This window comes from Engraulis encrasicolus, chromosome 17, assembly GCF_034702125.1.
Source record: "Engraulis encrasicolus isolate BLACKSEA-1 chromosome 17, IST_EnEncr_1.0, whole genome shotgun sequence".
Classification (NCBI taxonomy): Eukaryota; Metazoa; Chordata; class Actinopteri; order Clupeiformes; family Engraulidae; genus Engraulis; species Engraulis encrasicolus.
In genome coordinates, this window is record NC_085873.1 from 30,109,189 (window position 1) to 30,126,675 (window position 17,487).

Consider the following 17,487-nt stretch of genomic DNA (forward strand, 5'->3'; position numbering starts at 1 on the left):
CTACCATCGCACATGACTGGCTATCCACACAGACAGCTGCTATCAGTCAACAAAGACCCGATGTCTCGCGAGAACGCGGGTCCTACCGCTCTGCTGTTTGTGTTTGTGGGGAGGTCTGAGAAACGCGTAGCCTTCCAGCTGATGTCTCGCAGTGACCAAACTATCACTGGGTATTGCATGTACGTACTGAAGAAACAAGACGGAACTACAGTCGTGGTGTGAGTGTGGGGAAGAAACCGTTTACACCCTCTTCCTCCGAGTCATTTAGTCTGCTAGACGGCTCACAGAAGACCTTATGGCTAGAGGGCTCACATGCGTCCTTTAAAACGAGGAGGACCTTGTATGCGCGAGTTGTGATGGGGGAACAAGGGGCACAGGAAATGGATAGCCAGCTGCTGCGGAGACCCTGTGAGAGATTCGATATTCGGTGGACTTTTCGCTTTCTGTGGGCCGTCTGTACAGCGCGAGGTCTCGGGCTGAATTCTCCGAGTGGAGCAAGCGTTTTCGGTCCAGTTTAGCAGCTAAGTTTTCGCCTTTAAGTTCGAAAGAAACCGCGACCCGATGTGCTCTTCTCTTCACCTCGCCAAACGATTATGCCATTGTTTTGCCTCGCACCACGGGGCCACTGATGGAGACCTATAGACGGATATAATCCCCTACTGTGCTAAAATCTGATAAAAAGGAACTGTTTTGAAAGGTTTAGTTGACTGTTACAGACTCTCCCGGTCCGTGGTTTTCATTCACAGAGGCGTGGACGCGATGAGAAATGGATAAACTAACCATTATCTCAGGATGTCTCTTTCTCGCAGCAGATATTTTTGCCATAGCAAGTATAGCAAATCCCGATTGGATCAACACAGGGGAGGCTGAAGGTAAGAGCATCGCCTGTAATGACTTGTTATGCTTGTTTATTTTTTTCACAGCACAAGAGGAAGCCAAGAAGTTTTCGTGGAGCTCGACAGCGAGGTGCCATATAGAATTAAGATGCATGCACGAGGGGGAAAGACTTCGTGCCTTTACAATGTTGTTCTACAATTTGTTAGGCTATATTCCAAACATGTTACCTTTTAACAGTATTAATTACGAGTCCATGTGTGAATGGAAGGTCGTAGGCCTCAGTGCTTGGCTTGAGACGCAAGTAAATATGCAGCCCATCACCATCGTCTTAATTGAAACATGACAACTTGCCATGGGTTGTGCCTTGTGGTGTTGTCTCTTCAAAGGCTAGGCTACAACATGTTGCCGACTGACTTTGAGGAGTCTTTTTGTGATGGTATCATGACTCAGGTATGATCCCAAACGGGGATAATGGTCAACATTGTTACGCTGTTATATTTGACTGTCTGAAGGATACTTTGTTGCGCCTCTCCTGGTGAAGAAGACCCTGAGTGGGCATGCTCTGTCACTCAGCAATTAAAGGCTTTGGCGAGAAGAGATTGGATGATGCTTTTTGTTTTGAAAATTAACTCCTTTATGTACTCCTTTCCATTCCCACGAGTCGACTGAGTGACTCTTAAAAAAAGCAGCCCAATGTTGCTTGAAGCCCAAAGAGCTTTGTTATTGCAACCCTTTCCCTCATCAAATGATCATCCAGAGCTCCCAAATGGGTTGCTGTCCTGTCTGTCTTTGTGTAGATGTTGGTCTACACTCTTTCTGAACATTTGACATCTTTTTTCCCTTTCTTTTTTAAAGCCGCTTGTTTTTTTCCACACAGTCCATTAAACTGGGCACCCCAGTGGTGCTTGCAGACGCAGGTATGTCGTTATTCAGCAGTTTGCCAGGTGGAAGGATTTGTGTTTAGTGGTCTGTGGTGTGGTGGACTCCTAGCGTGTCTGGCAGCTATTATCCAGGTATTCTGATGGGAGGTTTTCAAAGCAGCAGGAGGTGGAAAAGGTGCAAACAAACGGCAGGTTTTGATTATGCCCAGCATTGTTGTCCTTAAAATACTAGACGGCCGCCACAGTCAAGTCAGTCTTTCTTTATACAGCCGTTAAGAAGTTTAGGACATATTGGGCTGAATGTGGAATGGATGGTCAAAAAAAGAGAACTTACTAGCCACTTTGACCCATTAGTGAGTGTGTGTTTTGCTAGTGAGATTAACATACTAGCCATTTTGGCTGGTGATGGGGGAAATTTTGAATTTCGAGCCCTGGGCATGAAGGAAGCAGAACCACACGGTTTGCTGTTTACCCTGACAATGTCAGTGGTTGGAGGTCAGGGGTCAGAATAGGCCCGTCGCATTTTAAAAGGCAGTGTTTCTTCATGAAGTTATTGATACATTTAGGACATTAACCCCTTAAGACGCGGCTTTATAAATTTGCTGTTACCAGTATGGTAATGACCAAGTCGTGGTGCATTACTAAATGGCCTGTGTTGTGTCATAGTATTGTAGTGCTATGGTAGTTACATTTCAATGACAATTACAGCATGCCACTGGAGGTACGGCGCGCATTAAGGGGCTACGGCCTAAATGTGAAATGGTCTTGATGTGTCACTGGACATGGTATGAAGGAAACCACTCTATTAGCCTTCTGTTTGTTTTTATTGTAAACATTGGTTGGTCTGTAGTTAACATTGGTTCTCAGAAATCTAAAAGTGCAGTTTCTTTATGAAGTTGTTGAAGTATATAGCACAGGCAAGCCGTGCCCCCTGCTCATTGGATGGGACAAACTTCCAGCTTGCAGCAAGACCAGGGTCATCTCTCTCAACTTTCAAGAAGCAAGCAAAGACTCTTGTCTGTGGTGAGAGACTATTACTGCACTGATGCCTGAGCTGGCCCAGACCAGGGGTAGACTCTAAAGGAAGGGTTGGGGAACCTTTTTCATTCGAGGGGCCACATCAAATTCCTCCAAGGGCCGTACTATGAACACAAACCAGGATTTCCCCCTGCACTTTTGGCCTATATTGAAGGCAGCCACCTTTAAAACTGACCCCGCCTTCTCTAGGTCCCCTGAAATATAGCTTACTTGTAAGCTGCATAACATTAAATAATATCGTGGGGCAGATAAAATGTCCTCAAGGGCCGTAAATGGCCCTGGAGACATAGGTTTCCCCACCCCTGCTCCAAGGCATGTGATGTGTGTGTGTGTGTACCTAGTCTAATTAACCCTGTGCTAATGCTCTTCAAAAAACACCAACACCCCATGGCATCTGCACTTGTTGTTCTGTATATTTCCTGGGCACTTTGTATCTGCAAGTGTGGTATGGTACTATGATATGTTCTCGCTTGTAAGTCGCTGTAAATAATAGTGCCTGCAGGGCTCGAGTTGTAGGGGGATGAGGCAATGAAAATGGTCTAAAATCATCCCCTCTAAAGCAGGCATTCCTTCTTCACATATTGTGTTTAAAATTGCACTTTTAACAACTACTTTTTCAAAAGTTTATCGGGGGAGAAACCCCCAAACCCCCAATAATCAGAATCCATCTCTGACCATCCACCCTGGTTTGATTTTACAACTCGACCACCACTGACCGTCTGCCAAATGTAATGTAATCTAATGTAAATGTGAAAGGGTTATGCTGTGTCACTGGACATAGTGTAAATGAAACAGAACTATACTATTTGTTTTCACTGACAATAGTGGTTAGCCTAGAGTCAGAATAGGCCTGTGACAATTTAAAGGCAGTGACTCTCTTTATGAAGTTCTGGAAGTTTAGGACATATCGGCCTACATGTGAAATGGTCCCTATGTCTAAGACTTAGAGGACACGAAGGAAAACAAAACTATACTGTTTGTTTTCACTGACAACAGTGGTTGGCTTAGAGACCGAGTAGGCCCTCCACGATTTAAAGCGTTCGCTACTCAAGCCTGCACATTCTTTTTATGTTTTCATTTTCTGTTTTGATTGTTGTCTTTTTGAGTGCATGGAACAACATGCTCTATTTTGAACTTCTGCACTGTACCAGTTTTGCCACAATCCTACACAGTTCAAAGTATACCACACCAGAAAGCAACCATAGAGAGAGGTTTACTGCACGACATTTGTTATTATGCAACTTTTTTATTAGTACTGCCCCGTCCTCGACCTACATTGATGGACATTCAGCTTACCGACTTCAAGGTTTCTCTTGGCATGTTGTAGTTCAGGCGGCCACCTCTAGAAGTAACCCCCTACCACTTTGACAAGGTCCCCTGAAATACTTGTATTGTGAATTACATTTCTAATGTTGCTTTACATAAAATGAATAAGGTGTATATTTTGGGGGGGAATGTCCTTTTTTATCCTATTATTTTTTATACATTTTCCTACAATATTTCATATGAAACCACACATTATGTGACTGGCACCTTTCCATCTCCCACTACTTTGAACCTCCCATTAATATCTAGATGATGGTCATACGTATGTCTCTGATACTGTGTCAGACTTGTAGCCCAATGGTTGCGGATTCAACTCCCGATCCGCCAGGTTGGTGGGGGGGGGAGTAATTAACCAGTGCTGTCCCCCATCCTCCTCCATTACTGAGGTACCCTGAACATTGTACCGTCGCACTGCACTGCTCCCTTGGGACGCCACTGGCCGCTTGCACGGGTGATGCATAATTGTAATTGCATAATGCAATTTTGTTTTGTGCAGTGCGCACGTGTGTGCTGTTCAGAGTTGTGTCACAATGTCAATGAGAGTTGGAGTTCCCCAGGTCAAGGTGGGCTTTCACTTCACTTTCACTCACTTCACTTTCACTCACTTCACTTTCACTCACTTCACTTTCACTTGTGTGAGGGTCAGTGACCTCATAAGACGTGGTCGTGTAAGGTCAGAGTTGGGAGAGGAGACGAGGAGATACAACATCTAGGAATGTGAGGCAGTGAGTGTTATGGTAAAGAATGCGTAGGGCAGGGACTGCAGGATTTCCTGTGTGTACATTGGAGGTTGTTATTCAAGGGGGCGAGCAGAGATGTCGTCCTCCCTAAGCAAGTTGTCCCCGTCTACTCGGGTTCACATACAGTAATTGACATTATCAGGCATGATGGAGGGGAGGATAAGAGCAAGTGAACTGAGTTCACCCACCTCTTGGCCCCGACCAGGGCTCAAACAGCTAGGGCACGGACTGTTGCGCCGGCTACGCTGAGTCCTGACCTTCCACAGTCTCTATCATCACGTTCCTGTCTCCTCTCAAACTGTCCTGTCAAAGAAAGACAATAAAGGCCATAAAAAAGTTTTTTACCCAACTGTAAGATTGCAGAGGATCTGTCCTCCTCGCAAATTATTGTTTATTTACCTATGTCATTCACTTCATAATAAAAAAGAATTTATGTAGCCAACGTAATTACAAAATCACTATCATCTAAAGCAGTGGTTCTCCACCTTTTTTGAACCAACGCCCCCTTGACCTAATGATAAACTTCCCAGTTATTTAAACGGTCTTAACTATGGCTTCCTTGTATTGTTTTGCCATCAACAGCAATGATTGTTTCATTCCTCTAATATGTCAAAGATCGCTCCTTTGCTCTGATATTGCCAGAGTTGAACAAGTCATAACGTTTCTTAACTGTGTACAGTGTACAGTGTACTGTGTAAAGTCTGTACAGATCAGTGCTATTACATGTCATGGGTTGTTTTCACTGTGGCTAAGATGTTGACACTAAAATGATAAACAAGCTGTGATGTTCAAGGGCAGGATTTCCTTGGATTAGCCGTAGGCTGAATGCTGTAGCCTCTATATCCGAAATGTATGGTTTCAAGACACAAGTTGAATGAAAGAGATTGCCTGATGAAGGTCTAGTACCGAAACGTCGTTTATTAAAGAAAGAACAGCGAAATGGTCAGTGTGCGGGAGTTTCTTTAAGTTAAGACACAATTTGTACCATGAATGAATTGTTGCATTTGGCTAAATGGTATTAAAAGGCGTCCCCATTATCTCATGTTTACTTCTGCCAGGCAGGCAAAGTGTTGACTATGGTTTATTATCAGTCCATCCCCTGTTAAAATAAGTCAAGCACAACACCATTATCACCCCTTAATGAACATGTGTATTGACTCCCAGAATTTCAGATCCTCATATATTTTCCCACAGGCTGTCTTGTTTTCAATTTCAAATACAGCAAATAAAAAAAAACAAAGATTCGGACACTCAAGACTCGAGTGTGTCCTGAAGAGATCTCAGAAGTTGACATCCTCTTCCTTCCTACGTCAGTCCGTCAGATCCCTGTCAGGGATTCTGGGGCGGGGAAATGAGTGAGACTCGTCTCTGTGTGGCTTACACTCCTCGTCATTTCTGAAATCTCACCGGGCCTCCCCTCAGCCGGCATGTGCAACTGTGGCATTGCCTGCTTCTATAGTGTGGCGCCACAGAGTAGTTCTTGCATGGACAAGACCAAGAGATTTCTGTTGAAAGTGAAAGAAAGTGAAAGCCCAACTGGGAAATTCCAACTCCCATTGTCATTGTGACACAACACTCAAGTGTTCATTGCACAGTGCGCACAACGAAATTGCATTTATGCCTCACCCGTGCAAGGGGGCAGCCCCCAAAGGGAGCAGTGCGGGGGGACGGTATCATGCTCAGGGTATCTCAGTCATGGAGGAGGATGGGGGAGAGCCCTGGTTAATTACTCCCCCTACCAACCTGGCGGGTCGGGTGTCGAACCGGTAACCTTTGGGGGCAACAAGTCTGACGCCCTAACCGCTAACCCATGACTGCCCATAACTGTTAGGAGTGAGGTAGAGGCTCAGAGTCGTCTGTGTCTGTCTCAGAACTGCCTTCATTTGTGATGACCCACTGGGCCTCCCCTTAGCTGGCATTTGCAACTCTGGCATTTAGGGCTATTAATTAACTTTCTTCGTCACTAGCCAATTTAGCGAGTAGACATTAAATCTTACTAGCCATGCATACACTCACTATCAAAGTGGCTAGTAAGTTTTCTTGTCTACCAGCCAAACTGAATTTGATCTGCATTTGACCGATTTGTGGGTGTCAAAGCCCTGCTGTCATTGCCATCTTCAATAGTGTGGCACCACAGGGTATTTCTTGCATGGACAAGACCAGAGTCAGGTAGAGGCTCAGAGTTGACTCTGTTCGCGTCTCAGAACTGGTGAAGTCCCACAGAGACTCCAATCAGTCCTGCACTTGCATCCTGGATGTGCGCACCAGAACCTTACTTGCAAGTCCCACTAGGGCATTCATTAGCCCTTCAGCGTCACATGCCCCAGCGGTGTGGCACTGTGAAGTTCTTCTGGGCATGATCACAGCAAACAGGAAGGGAGGAGAGCTCACAGGGGAGGTTATTATTGTATGTCCTACTGGTCTCCACTGCTGCTGTTGAAAAACATGACACCATGCGCACGCTTGGGATGCATTAGGTTGATGATGACTATCGATGTGCAGAACTCTCAGGCTTAATTAGTAGTATGGCGAGGAGGAAGCTGTTTTTCAATGTACGCCACAGATAAGTAAAGTAAATGTACAGGGGAGAGGGAATGTGCAAAGATCAACATACTTCCTAATGTTTGTTTTCTTAGTATTGCTGTATATTCGTTTTCTTAGACATGGGATGTGTCAAGTTAAAGACAATCATAATACCATCGGAATCATCCAGTGCACCTGGAATCAGCAAAACATTTAAAGGTGCACTGTGTAATACTTTTAGTAGTTTATTTCCAGAATTCATGTTGTTAGTAGAGAAAGTGCGCTCAACTCCGAAAAGTTTCTTACAAGGTCTTTGGGTGCGAGCAAACAGCAAAGTTCATGTATAGTAAAAAAGCCGCACTCCCGGATCAATTTCTTGCAGTTTTAATACTGGGTTAGCATGGCAGACAGACAGACGTTTCGGCCTAAGCCTTCTTCAAGGCTTAGGCCGAAACGTCTGTCTGTCTGCCATGCTAACCCAGTATTAAAACTGCAAGAAATTGATCCGGGAGTGCGGCTTTTTTACTATACAGAATTCATGTTGCCCATTCAGGGCGATCTTCTCCATGGTCCGCCATTTTGAATTTCCAGAATTAGACATTTTTAGTTGCAAAACTTCCTATACTTTGGTTATACTAGTAAATATTAGTTTCTTATCTTGTAAATATTCATGAAAAGATTAAATTTGGCAATAGGCAGCACAGTTTCAATGAGCAACATAGTTGCAATGCCTACTCTGGCCACCATCCTACACAGTGCGCCTTTAATTATTATGGTGTTTGAAGTTCATGTTTCATGCCTCCTACTGGGTTTGTCTCGTTTGTCTTTTCTGAATGAGAATGACTTGTGGCATTGCAGGCAGCAACACAGGTGTGCTGCGTGGTAATTACAGTGTGGCGCTGCAGTCTGTGTTTTGTATTATTATCGTTGTTCACCAGAGCTCATATCACAATTAGATGTTGCCGAGCAGAGTAGGGGGGGGGCAAGGTGGGATAGGAAATAATTGTGTCCTTTGATGTGCAGAAACGTGAAAAAATGGTTTCAACACTAGACGAAGTGCCAATATTATGTCTCCGGTGTATTTAGAGCCATTTCTTTTTCTATGCGTTATGAATGAATGTTGGTATGAATGTGCATATAGGTATGTTTGTATGTATGTATGTATGTATGTATGTATGTATGTATGTATGTATGTATGTGTGCATGTATGCAGGGTGCGATTTGACAGAAAACCAGAAGGGGGATATGTTTAAGATTTTAAGCATTATCAATGGAATTTCATAAAGCTGTGATTAAAAGTATGTAGAAAAGTGTCAATATCAAAACCAGAAGGGGGGACAATCCCCCCCATACATCCCTACAAATCGCACCCTGTATGTATGTATGTATGTATGTATGTATGTACGTTTGTATGTAAGAATGCTGCCATAAGCTTTTGTTTCCTACCATGTAGGGACCACAATGGAAATGAGCCCAAGAGCTTTTTTTGTGTTATCCATGACTATTTCTTTCTTTTAATGCATGGATAAGTTTGTTGTCCCATGTTTCATCCATGGACGAGACCGCACCTGCATACCGCCAAAATTATTATTGTTGTTGCTTTTATTTTACTGTATATTGCTAGTGATGTATTTCACAGATAAGTTATTGTTTTTTCGTATGACCCATTTACCCAGATGCACTGGCCTCGTTCAGCAGTGTCAGACCAACCATGGGCGCGACCGCACCTGCATACCACCAATAATACTATTGTTTTTGTATGTTATTATTTATATTATTTAACGATATTATTGTTCTATTATTTCCCCAGGTGCACTGACAGTGGGCCTCGTTCAGCAATGTCAGACCATCCATGGGCGCGACCGCACCTGCATCCCGCCGAGCCTGCCTCCCGAGTGGGTGACCACGCTCTTCTTCATCATCATGGGCATCGTCTCCCTCACCATCACCTGCGGCCTTCTGGTCCTCTCGCACTGGCGACGTGAGGCCACCAAGTACGCACGCTGGATCGCCTTCACAGGAAGTGAGTTCACTGGAAGTTATTGTTGCAGTTTTTTATTGATGTTGCTACTCGCTACACTTTTACAATTGTATTATGGCTCTGAAACGTCACATAATAAGAAGAAATATGATAATAGAAATATGTAGTAAGAGGTAAAATACAAGCTAATTAACACAGTACAATGTGTGAGCAAGATAGGAACTACTTATCCACATTATAGGGGCACCTTGGACAGTTCATTGTTCTCCTTTAAGTACGCTCCCACAATTACCAGAGCAACACACTGTGCGAGCACGATACTTATTCAAATTACAGGGGCACTTTGCTGCCCACCGGGCCTGTTTTGGGTTATGCAACAACACCTTAAGAAGGGGCTGGGAAACCCAAATAGTTTCAGCATGTTGAAGACTCCAGCCTCTGTTACCAGGCCTCTCAAGAGCCCTCTCTGGACCCCGTTTCTCAAAAGCATCGTTGCTAACCAGTTAGCAACTTACTAGGTTCCCAATGGGAAATTGCATTGCCACCAAGTAAGTTGCTAACTTGGTTAGCAACGATATTGTCGAGAAACGCACCCCTGGATGGAAAAACAAAAGGATGCAAACAGCCGAGGAATCTGTTTATTCATGAGTCCAGGGCCGGATTAATGCACAGGCTAAATATGACTGCAGCTTAGGGTCCCCCAAACAGACAAGATGCGACAAGACGTAGTAGGCCTATTGAAAAATTAATCTGCCTTGTCGATCAGAGTATTAAATCTTTAAATCTCCAGTTTGCGGACATGTTAGCAGTCATTTCTGGCTCTGAATTATGATGATGTCTGTGTCCACTGAACTATGACGTGCTGTCCGTGGGGGCCTATAGCATTCTGCAGCGTAGGGGCCCCATGCTATCTTTAATCCAGCCCTGCATGACTCCCTTTGCTTTGAACATCTCTTCTGAGTTGACTTCGAAAAGCAGGTCGGTCTCGAAAGGCCAGCGAGTTGATTGGTGTCACCCTCCCGCCCTTTGACAATGAGGTTTACCGCCCACCCACAACTGTTGTCTCATTATGGGCCACATTTGCATCACGTGCATTTATCACTGAAAACGAGAAACAAGCTAAGTGAGGCATTATGTTACAGAATTTTGCATTTAGAAGGTGCTTTTATCCAAAGCGGTTTACAGACAAGGACATAATTAGTAGCAATATTTTAGGATACAGCATATACAGGTTTTAGTTTAAGCTTTTCAAGATTAGTATAAGCTTTTTTTTTTAGTTGCACCTTTTTTGGACTTTTTTCCTGCAAAGATAGTCGGTTTAATAATTCAAAATAAAAAAAAGTCTACCGCACACTTGTTTGTCGTTCATTTATTCAGAGCAAACGATGCGCTTAGCCTTTGTGCGTCATTAGGTTCGCTCGGGAATTGCTGGATACATAATGTATACAGCGCTTCGCTCAGACGCCAACAATGTGGAAGTAGGAAATTGGTATGGTGTGGTGTGGTGTCATTAAAGATGAGCTAGCTGCACCATTTTAGGTTGGAATTGGGATACAACCCATCAGCTACCAAAGCCATTATTCCTGCACACTGTAATGAAATGTATTTCATTCATATACAATAAACCTATGTACTTGGTTAATCTCAAAAAGCCAAGGGTCTTGGGTATCCATTTGTTGGATGAGAGTTTTACTTTGAATGGAAACACTTGCTGTTTCTTGTAAAGGCTCAGTGGGTCACAAGTGGCCCCTGGGCCTGAGTTTGCCCACCACTCTAAAATGAGATGGCATTAACATAATTCTGGTGTTTCTCTTCACTTCTCTTCTCTTCCAGTGGTTCTCTTCTGCATGGCCGCCCTGATATTTCCTATTGGATTTTACATCGACGAGGTCGGCGGACAGCCTTACAAGTTGCCCAACAACACGGTTGTTGGCTCCTCCTATGTACTCTTTGTTCTCTCCATTTTCTTCACAATAGTGGGACTACTTTTCGCAGGAAAGGTGTGCTTACCTGGGTGACTTTTTTGTTCTTCTTCAAATGTTGTTGTTGCCAAGTTGGGGAGAAAACGAAACAAAGAAGCCTGTGAAGGACTGAAGAGCATTTTTGTTTTTAAAAATGCATAGTGAAGAAGGGGGACAGGAGACGAGGCACTTGTGTTTCCAGAACTTTCCCTCCTGTAATGCACTATAGAAGATGATGGTGCCACTCCAACAAGGAACGCTGAAAGAGGGCGCAGAGTACAGACCAAAAAAAACGAAAACGCCATGCCATAAAACACCATGCTTGCTGCTCACAGCGCAGCAGCACACACACCATACATAAACTCCAGCTTCAGTCTTCATCCTTATTTCCCCTCACATTTCAGTGGTCACCCTCCCATGTTCACGAGGTCTGTGTTTGTTAGGGATGTTGTCTTCTTGGAAAGTGTTACTTGGAAGGGCGAGCGAAAACCGAAGATGTCTTTTTTTTTTTCCTTTTTCAAAGGGAACTTTGTAAATTAAAATATTTAAAAATGAAGCCAGTCACGAGTGCTGGCCAAATGGACGTGGGGGCTGGCCACAGATTCGTGGAAAAGTGAGGACATGTGCATCTCCACAGAGGGAAGGCCTCAAAGGTATGACTGATCAACAGAATCCAACCTTGTCAAAGAGAGACTTCATCGACAAGGTGATTTTTTTTGTATGTTAATGGTTCAATTATTGAGCTAATAAAGTTGTTTTTCCCCTCTTCTGTAAACGCACTGCAGCAGGGTATCTCACTCACCTATGTTTTTCTTGCTCTATTTGCTTCATTCAATGTGTCAAGTGTGTTTCGTTATTTTTGTTGCCCAATGGATCTGTAGAGCTGTAACCATGTCAGGAAGCCCTGTGATGAAGCTGAAACACTTGGGCAAAACACCAAGAGCCATTATAAACTGTTACAAACCAAAAATGACTGGATTATTTGTTTTGGTTGGTGTATTTGTTTTTTTAACTTTGGAATGGGCATACATGGGGTATTGTAACCTAGAAATGTTTGATATTACAGAAGAATGTGTTTAAAAGTTTTGCATACGTGTTGCTGACGTTACAACAGATTTTCCCCAACATCTCTGTTTGTAACCTCGGAAAAAGCGTTTCTACAACATCATATTTTTCTGCCTCTGACCTTCCACAGTTGGCACACCATGGTAGCTATTTAAAGCTATTCCGTTTTGAGCTCAATATTGCCTCTTTGTGAGGTGCACATGTTTTTTTTTTCTTTTACTTCAATAGTGTCTCTCAGTTTCCATGGCAACTCATACATACAGATACAGTAGCATTGGAGGGAGCAGTAAAAGCTTGAGTGGCTTTTACCTGTGTATATATAGCTCATTTAGCCCAGTCTTACAATCATTGGAATGGAGCGATGATGATGGATAGCTATTGTGACCAAAATACTGTATGCATCTAACGGAGTGGGTGGCGAATTGTGTTGTTACCTGACCCTGACCTGTCCCTGACTGTACTGTCTTTCCGAGAGGGTATTTTTTCCCTGGACATTGAAGGATTGGAGTGACGAGTCAGCACAATGTTAAATCACTCTAAACCTTCAGTGAGCCTTTGTCCTGCACCTTATCCTGGGATGTGCACAATTTGTCAACCTCCGCTGGATGAATGTTGCCATATGCTTACAAGAAAAAAGGTCAATTGAGTTCAGCTTTTTGTCAGACAAAGATGGCTACCAGGGCTTGACAAAGTTTTTGCTTACCAGCCTGCCTCAGTTGCTAGTGGTTTTCCCAGAGTCACAGGCCGTTCAGCCTTTCTACTAGCCATAGTTTTCCAGTCTGTATTTTCTTAGTCTTAGTCATAATTTGACAAAGTGATGATAAAACCAGGGTGCCTACAGATATTCCTAGGTTGAATTTACTACCTTTTACTACCTTTTTACTACCTCCAATTTTTTTTTTACTACCATTACAACATCGATCTTAAACTGACTACAGAAATGAAATAGCTTTCCAAATCCTATTAATAACACAAATTAATAATGTTTTTATAATTTAACAAGTTCATCATTGAGTGTATGTGTTAGTACAAGTTATTGCAGGTATGTTTCAAACATTTCTCAACAATTCACCATTTATAATGGTTAACTAATAGTGCAGTGCACTTTTAACAGAAGAACTCGCTCTTCTCAGAGAGTAGGAGGAGAGAAAGAACCAGCAGTGCACCTTGAAGTGGATTCCTGCAGTCAATGTCCACCAGGGCTCTGCTAACTTTTTGCGCTGGTTGCACTGGTGCGTCTAAAAACTGTTTTCAGGTGCACCAGCACAAAATCTAGGTGCACCCAAATGCCCCCCAACACCTGTGTGTGAGAGTCTGTGTGTGTGTGTCTTTAGCAGAATCAGAGAAAATACTTCACAGGATATGACAAAAATGGCAGTCATTATAGTTATGGCAAAGTTTTCGTGATTTGGATAGGGAACACAGAATCCATAACCAGCCTTGACTACCCCTTAAGTCTAAGGCACCTGCAAAAAACGCCTAAGCCAGGGATGTCAAACTGAAATCAAAATTAAAATAACTTAAAATTAATTATTTTTTGAGGGACTACAATTTCACATTAAAAAACACTCATATGGTAACTAGATCGATAGATAAGTTGATTTCAGGGATTAAAGCAAAAAAAAGTCATCTGACTGAACTTTTTTACCGGTTAGGCACCCGATCGAGTATCACTCCGTAACCCAACGAAAACCAATGTAGCCAGGCTCTGCCCTCATAACGAAACATACACTGGTTTTATGCAAGGAATGGTGCCAGAGCCAGCACTAGGCATAGGCAGACAGGGCAGTCGCCTGGAGCAGAATAGGCCTATGTATTGAGGGCACCAGTAATACCAAAAAGTGCCACAAAATCAGAACTTCAACCAACATAACACTTTACACTTCACATTAACAAACATAACCTCCTTGGTGGAGGTAATGAATATTCATTATACACTCAGTAGGCCAATATACACACTCAGTATGAATGTACCTGTAGGTACTAGATCAGATGCTATGCTATGTTTACAGATGCCAATTTCTAAATACAAAAAAATGAAAGAGGCAAAGGGGGCAGGCCTAGGCCACCAGATTGACAAGAACTGGCCGAGAATGGAGGGATAATGGATACTATATCAGACTGCAAACATTGAACTGCAATTTGGGGCATGTTTTGGTTATTTCCTCTTATTTCTACCCATTGTTTATGAATTGTTCACAACATTATGCAGAATGGATTCACATTAAGTGTTGCTTCAAAATGGTCTAGCTGATATCACAGAATTATTGACTTGGAATTGCAATGCGTTGATACAGTGATCCCATTATGGTTTTGTTGTTGTAGTAGGCGGCTATATTTTGACTTTCCCATCAGAATGGGCAAACACTGTTCTGGTGAAAGCACTGCGCATTGCTTGCAGTTGTATTTCTGACATTTAAACTAGTTGGTTATTTTGTATGTTTTTCACTATTCGTCCTGTTACAAATAACTTGTTGATGTTTACAAACAGGGTGCGGTAGTCTACCTCTTGTATTCTACCGTTTTGAAAACCTATGGCTACCGGTAGTTTTTTACTTCTCGATGTGCGGTGCCAGGCACACGCTTACCATTGATTTAAAAAACGTCCCCGATTCCCGCACGCACTCTTGTTCTATCCTACAAGCTGACACGACGCAAGCTGACACGACGCAAGCAGACACGACACAGTCAGACATACGTCTATATAACAAAAGTAGCACACTTTCCCAAGCTTGTCGCGCAACTTTCCACTCGAATCAAGACAAATCACCCACCTATCAGTCCTGAGTGCGCAGTGCGCAAATAACTGAACTCAAGTGAAGCGTATAGTCCGAGAAGACGTTGAGCCACTCAAAAACGAGCACACACAACTGTTGCTGCACACTATTCCAGTTAGCAAAAATAGCATCACAGAGTAGCCTACAACAAGCCTTGAAAGTGAAACAAACACCGAAACAGCAATTATTGACCACCCAGGAGAACACTGCTTCCCAGAACAAGACGTGGCATAAAATATTGGCTCTGTCAGGGATAGCCTCCGTGACCCCTGTAAAATGAAACCCATTTTCAACTTATTTCTTAAATATATCGGCAACAACAAAGTTAATATGCTATGATTACAGGTGAGACTGTAAATTATCCGTTGTCAGAAAGACAACTACAGCTAGTTCTACACGTAGCCAGACAAACGCGCTAAACTTTGAGGATGAAACGCATGTTATTACGCATGGTATATTCTAGCTAGCTGCCAATGATAGCCGTCCCATTGGGGCTATGAATAATGTTAGTATAAGTAACAATGCTTAAAAGAAAAACCCTTCATGAAAAGGACATCATGCGCAGTCGAAGTAAACTATTCTTTTTTTTTCTAACTATCGCCACGGCAGGTGCAATGATAATGGAAACATACGTGTCCTACCTTCTTCCAGCTATGCATTCCATGCGCATTATTAGCCCATATAAGAATATCAGTCCAACCCGTTTAATGATTGTCATTGCACTTTAAAGACATAGTATTACACTTATTTTCTTTTCTGCCATCAGCAACAATGTTGGCTATTTGATTTTTGTAATCTCTCGCGCTGCGCCGCAACCGAATTGTTGACCGCTGGTGTACTTTTTTTTTGGAACACGGAGGACCAGGGGATGGCTCAAAACTACTGAGTGAATCTGTTGTATGACACAACCGGTGCTGGAGTGTAAAACTAAATCCGTGCACCAAACACACCTCTCGTCCCCTTCTCATGGCCAGGAGTGCTCTCGATTTGAGTTCAGTTGGAAAGTAAAAATTGTAAATTAACTGACATGAATTATAAGGACGGAAATCCGTCCAAACGAAAATCCAGTTGACGGAAATCCGTCATAGCGACGGAAAACTTTAATCCCTGTGATTTTTGTTTGTTTAGGTGGAAACCGAGGTGAACTTGGATTTGCCCTTCCCCATTCTGGATCGCTCCGAATGATGATTGTGGCATCTTAGCAAGCGCTTCGAACAGAAGCGTCTGCGTCTCTCTCTCGTCACACTCTCTCTCTGTCTCGGTGCATGAAGGATGCCTTGTCGACAGATAGTACGTCGCTATCAAAAACATCTGCGATTTTCCGGGAGACTTCGCGTGTTAACTCTTGACAGTGACTGAAACGGCCCATTCTTTGCGCTTGAACCTTCCGCGTGAAATCAGTGGCCGCTGCTGTTTGCATTTCGTTTCCCTCCTTACCCTCTCGTCCGTTTCAAAACTCCCTGATTTGGTTGAGCACCACCTCGCTAGTCGTTAGCACATTATGAACTCCGGTAGTCGAACATGTTATTTTGAAAAGTCGGGCTGCCTATCAGCGCAAGGTGCAAGGGGTAGAAAGCCAGAGCAGCGGAGTTGAAGGAATGGCCGCAGTTCCAAAAACTTTATTTTTTGATGGGCTAATTTTTGGGCTGTTTTTAGCTGGATGCACCGGTGAAAAAACATTCAGCCTCGCATTCTTTTACTCGACCGATTTGTTACATTTACCACCAATATTACGCACCATGTTACGCACCAATTTCCACCGCTTCTAACTTCATTAGTATTGTATGAACAACAGCTAATCTCAAACAGACAGTCATCATTAAAATTCATGAAATTATGTTTAGCAGACCTTTCACTGTTTCACATCCAACCAGTTTAGTCGCGTAGGCTACAAAATGCCTAGCAGGCAGCTTCTGTGGCGCTGCTGATGTCTGACGCCTGTCAGTCAGCTGCTAGTTAACAACTAGAATTACCGGTAATATAGCACAAAGCTAAATCAGTTCACCCAGCGTCCGTCCTTGCCGCTGCATAAAAATCAATTTGCCGAGATTTGAGATCACGGGCTACAGGAATCCAACAAATTAGAAAACAAATAAGACCATGTTGTAGGGAGTCAGGGAAAATTACTACCAGTTGAGATGTGGCTTACTACCTTTTACTACCTTTTACTGGTCATTATTTTGGACTTTTTCATTTACTACCTTTTACTACTTTTTACTACCCCGCGGGCACCCTGAAATCAAGACCATCAGTGTTGTGAATATACACATACACATAAATGATGATCTTTATCAGAATCTGAATGATCTTTCTTAATCTTGCAAATAACAAAAGGACAAAAACAGGATATAGGCCAGA

General features: G+C 43.1%; 1 protein-coding gene across 1 annotated transcript; it reads left to right on the plus strand.

Moving 5' to 3' along the window:
- The first annotated feature begins 64 nt into the window (after window positions 1–64).
- Window positions 65–13,112, plus strand: LOC134467396 (uncharacterized protein C16orf52 homolog B-like). The gene is made up of 3 exons (XM_063221291.1): window positions 65–872; window positions 9,156–9,368; window positions 11,160–13,112. The coding sequence occupies exons 1-3, from the start codon at window positions 767–769 to the stop codon at window positions 11,342–11,344; spliced, it is 504 nt and encodes a 167-aa protein (XP_063077361.1). The 5' UTR covers window positions 65–766; the 3' UTR covers window positions 11,345–13,112.
- Window positions 13,113–17,487: the final 4,375 nt, after the last annotated feature.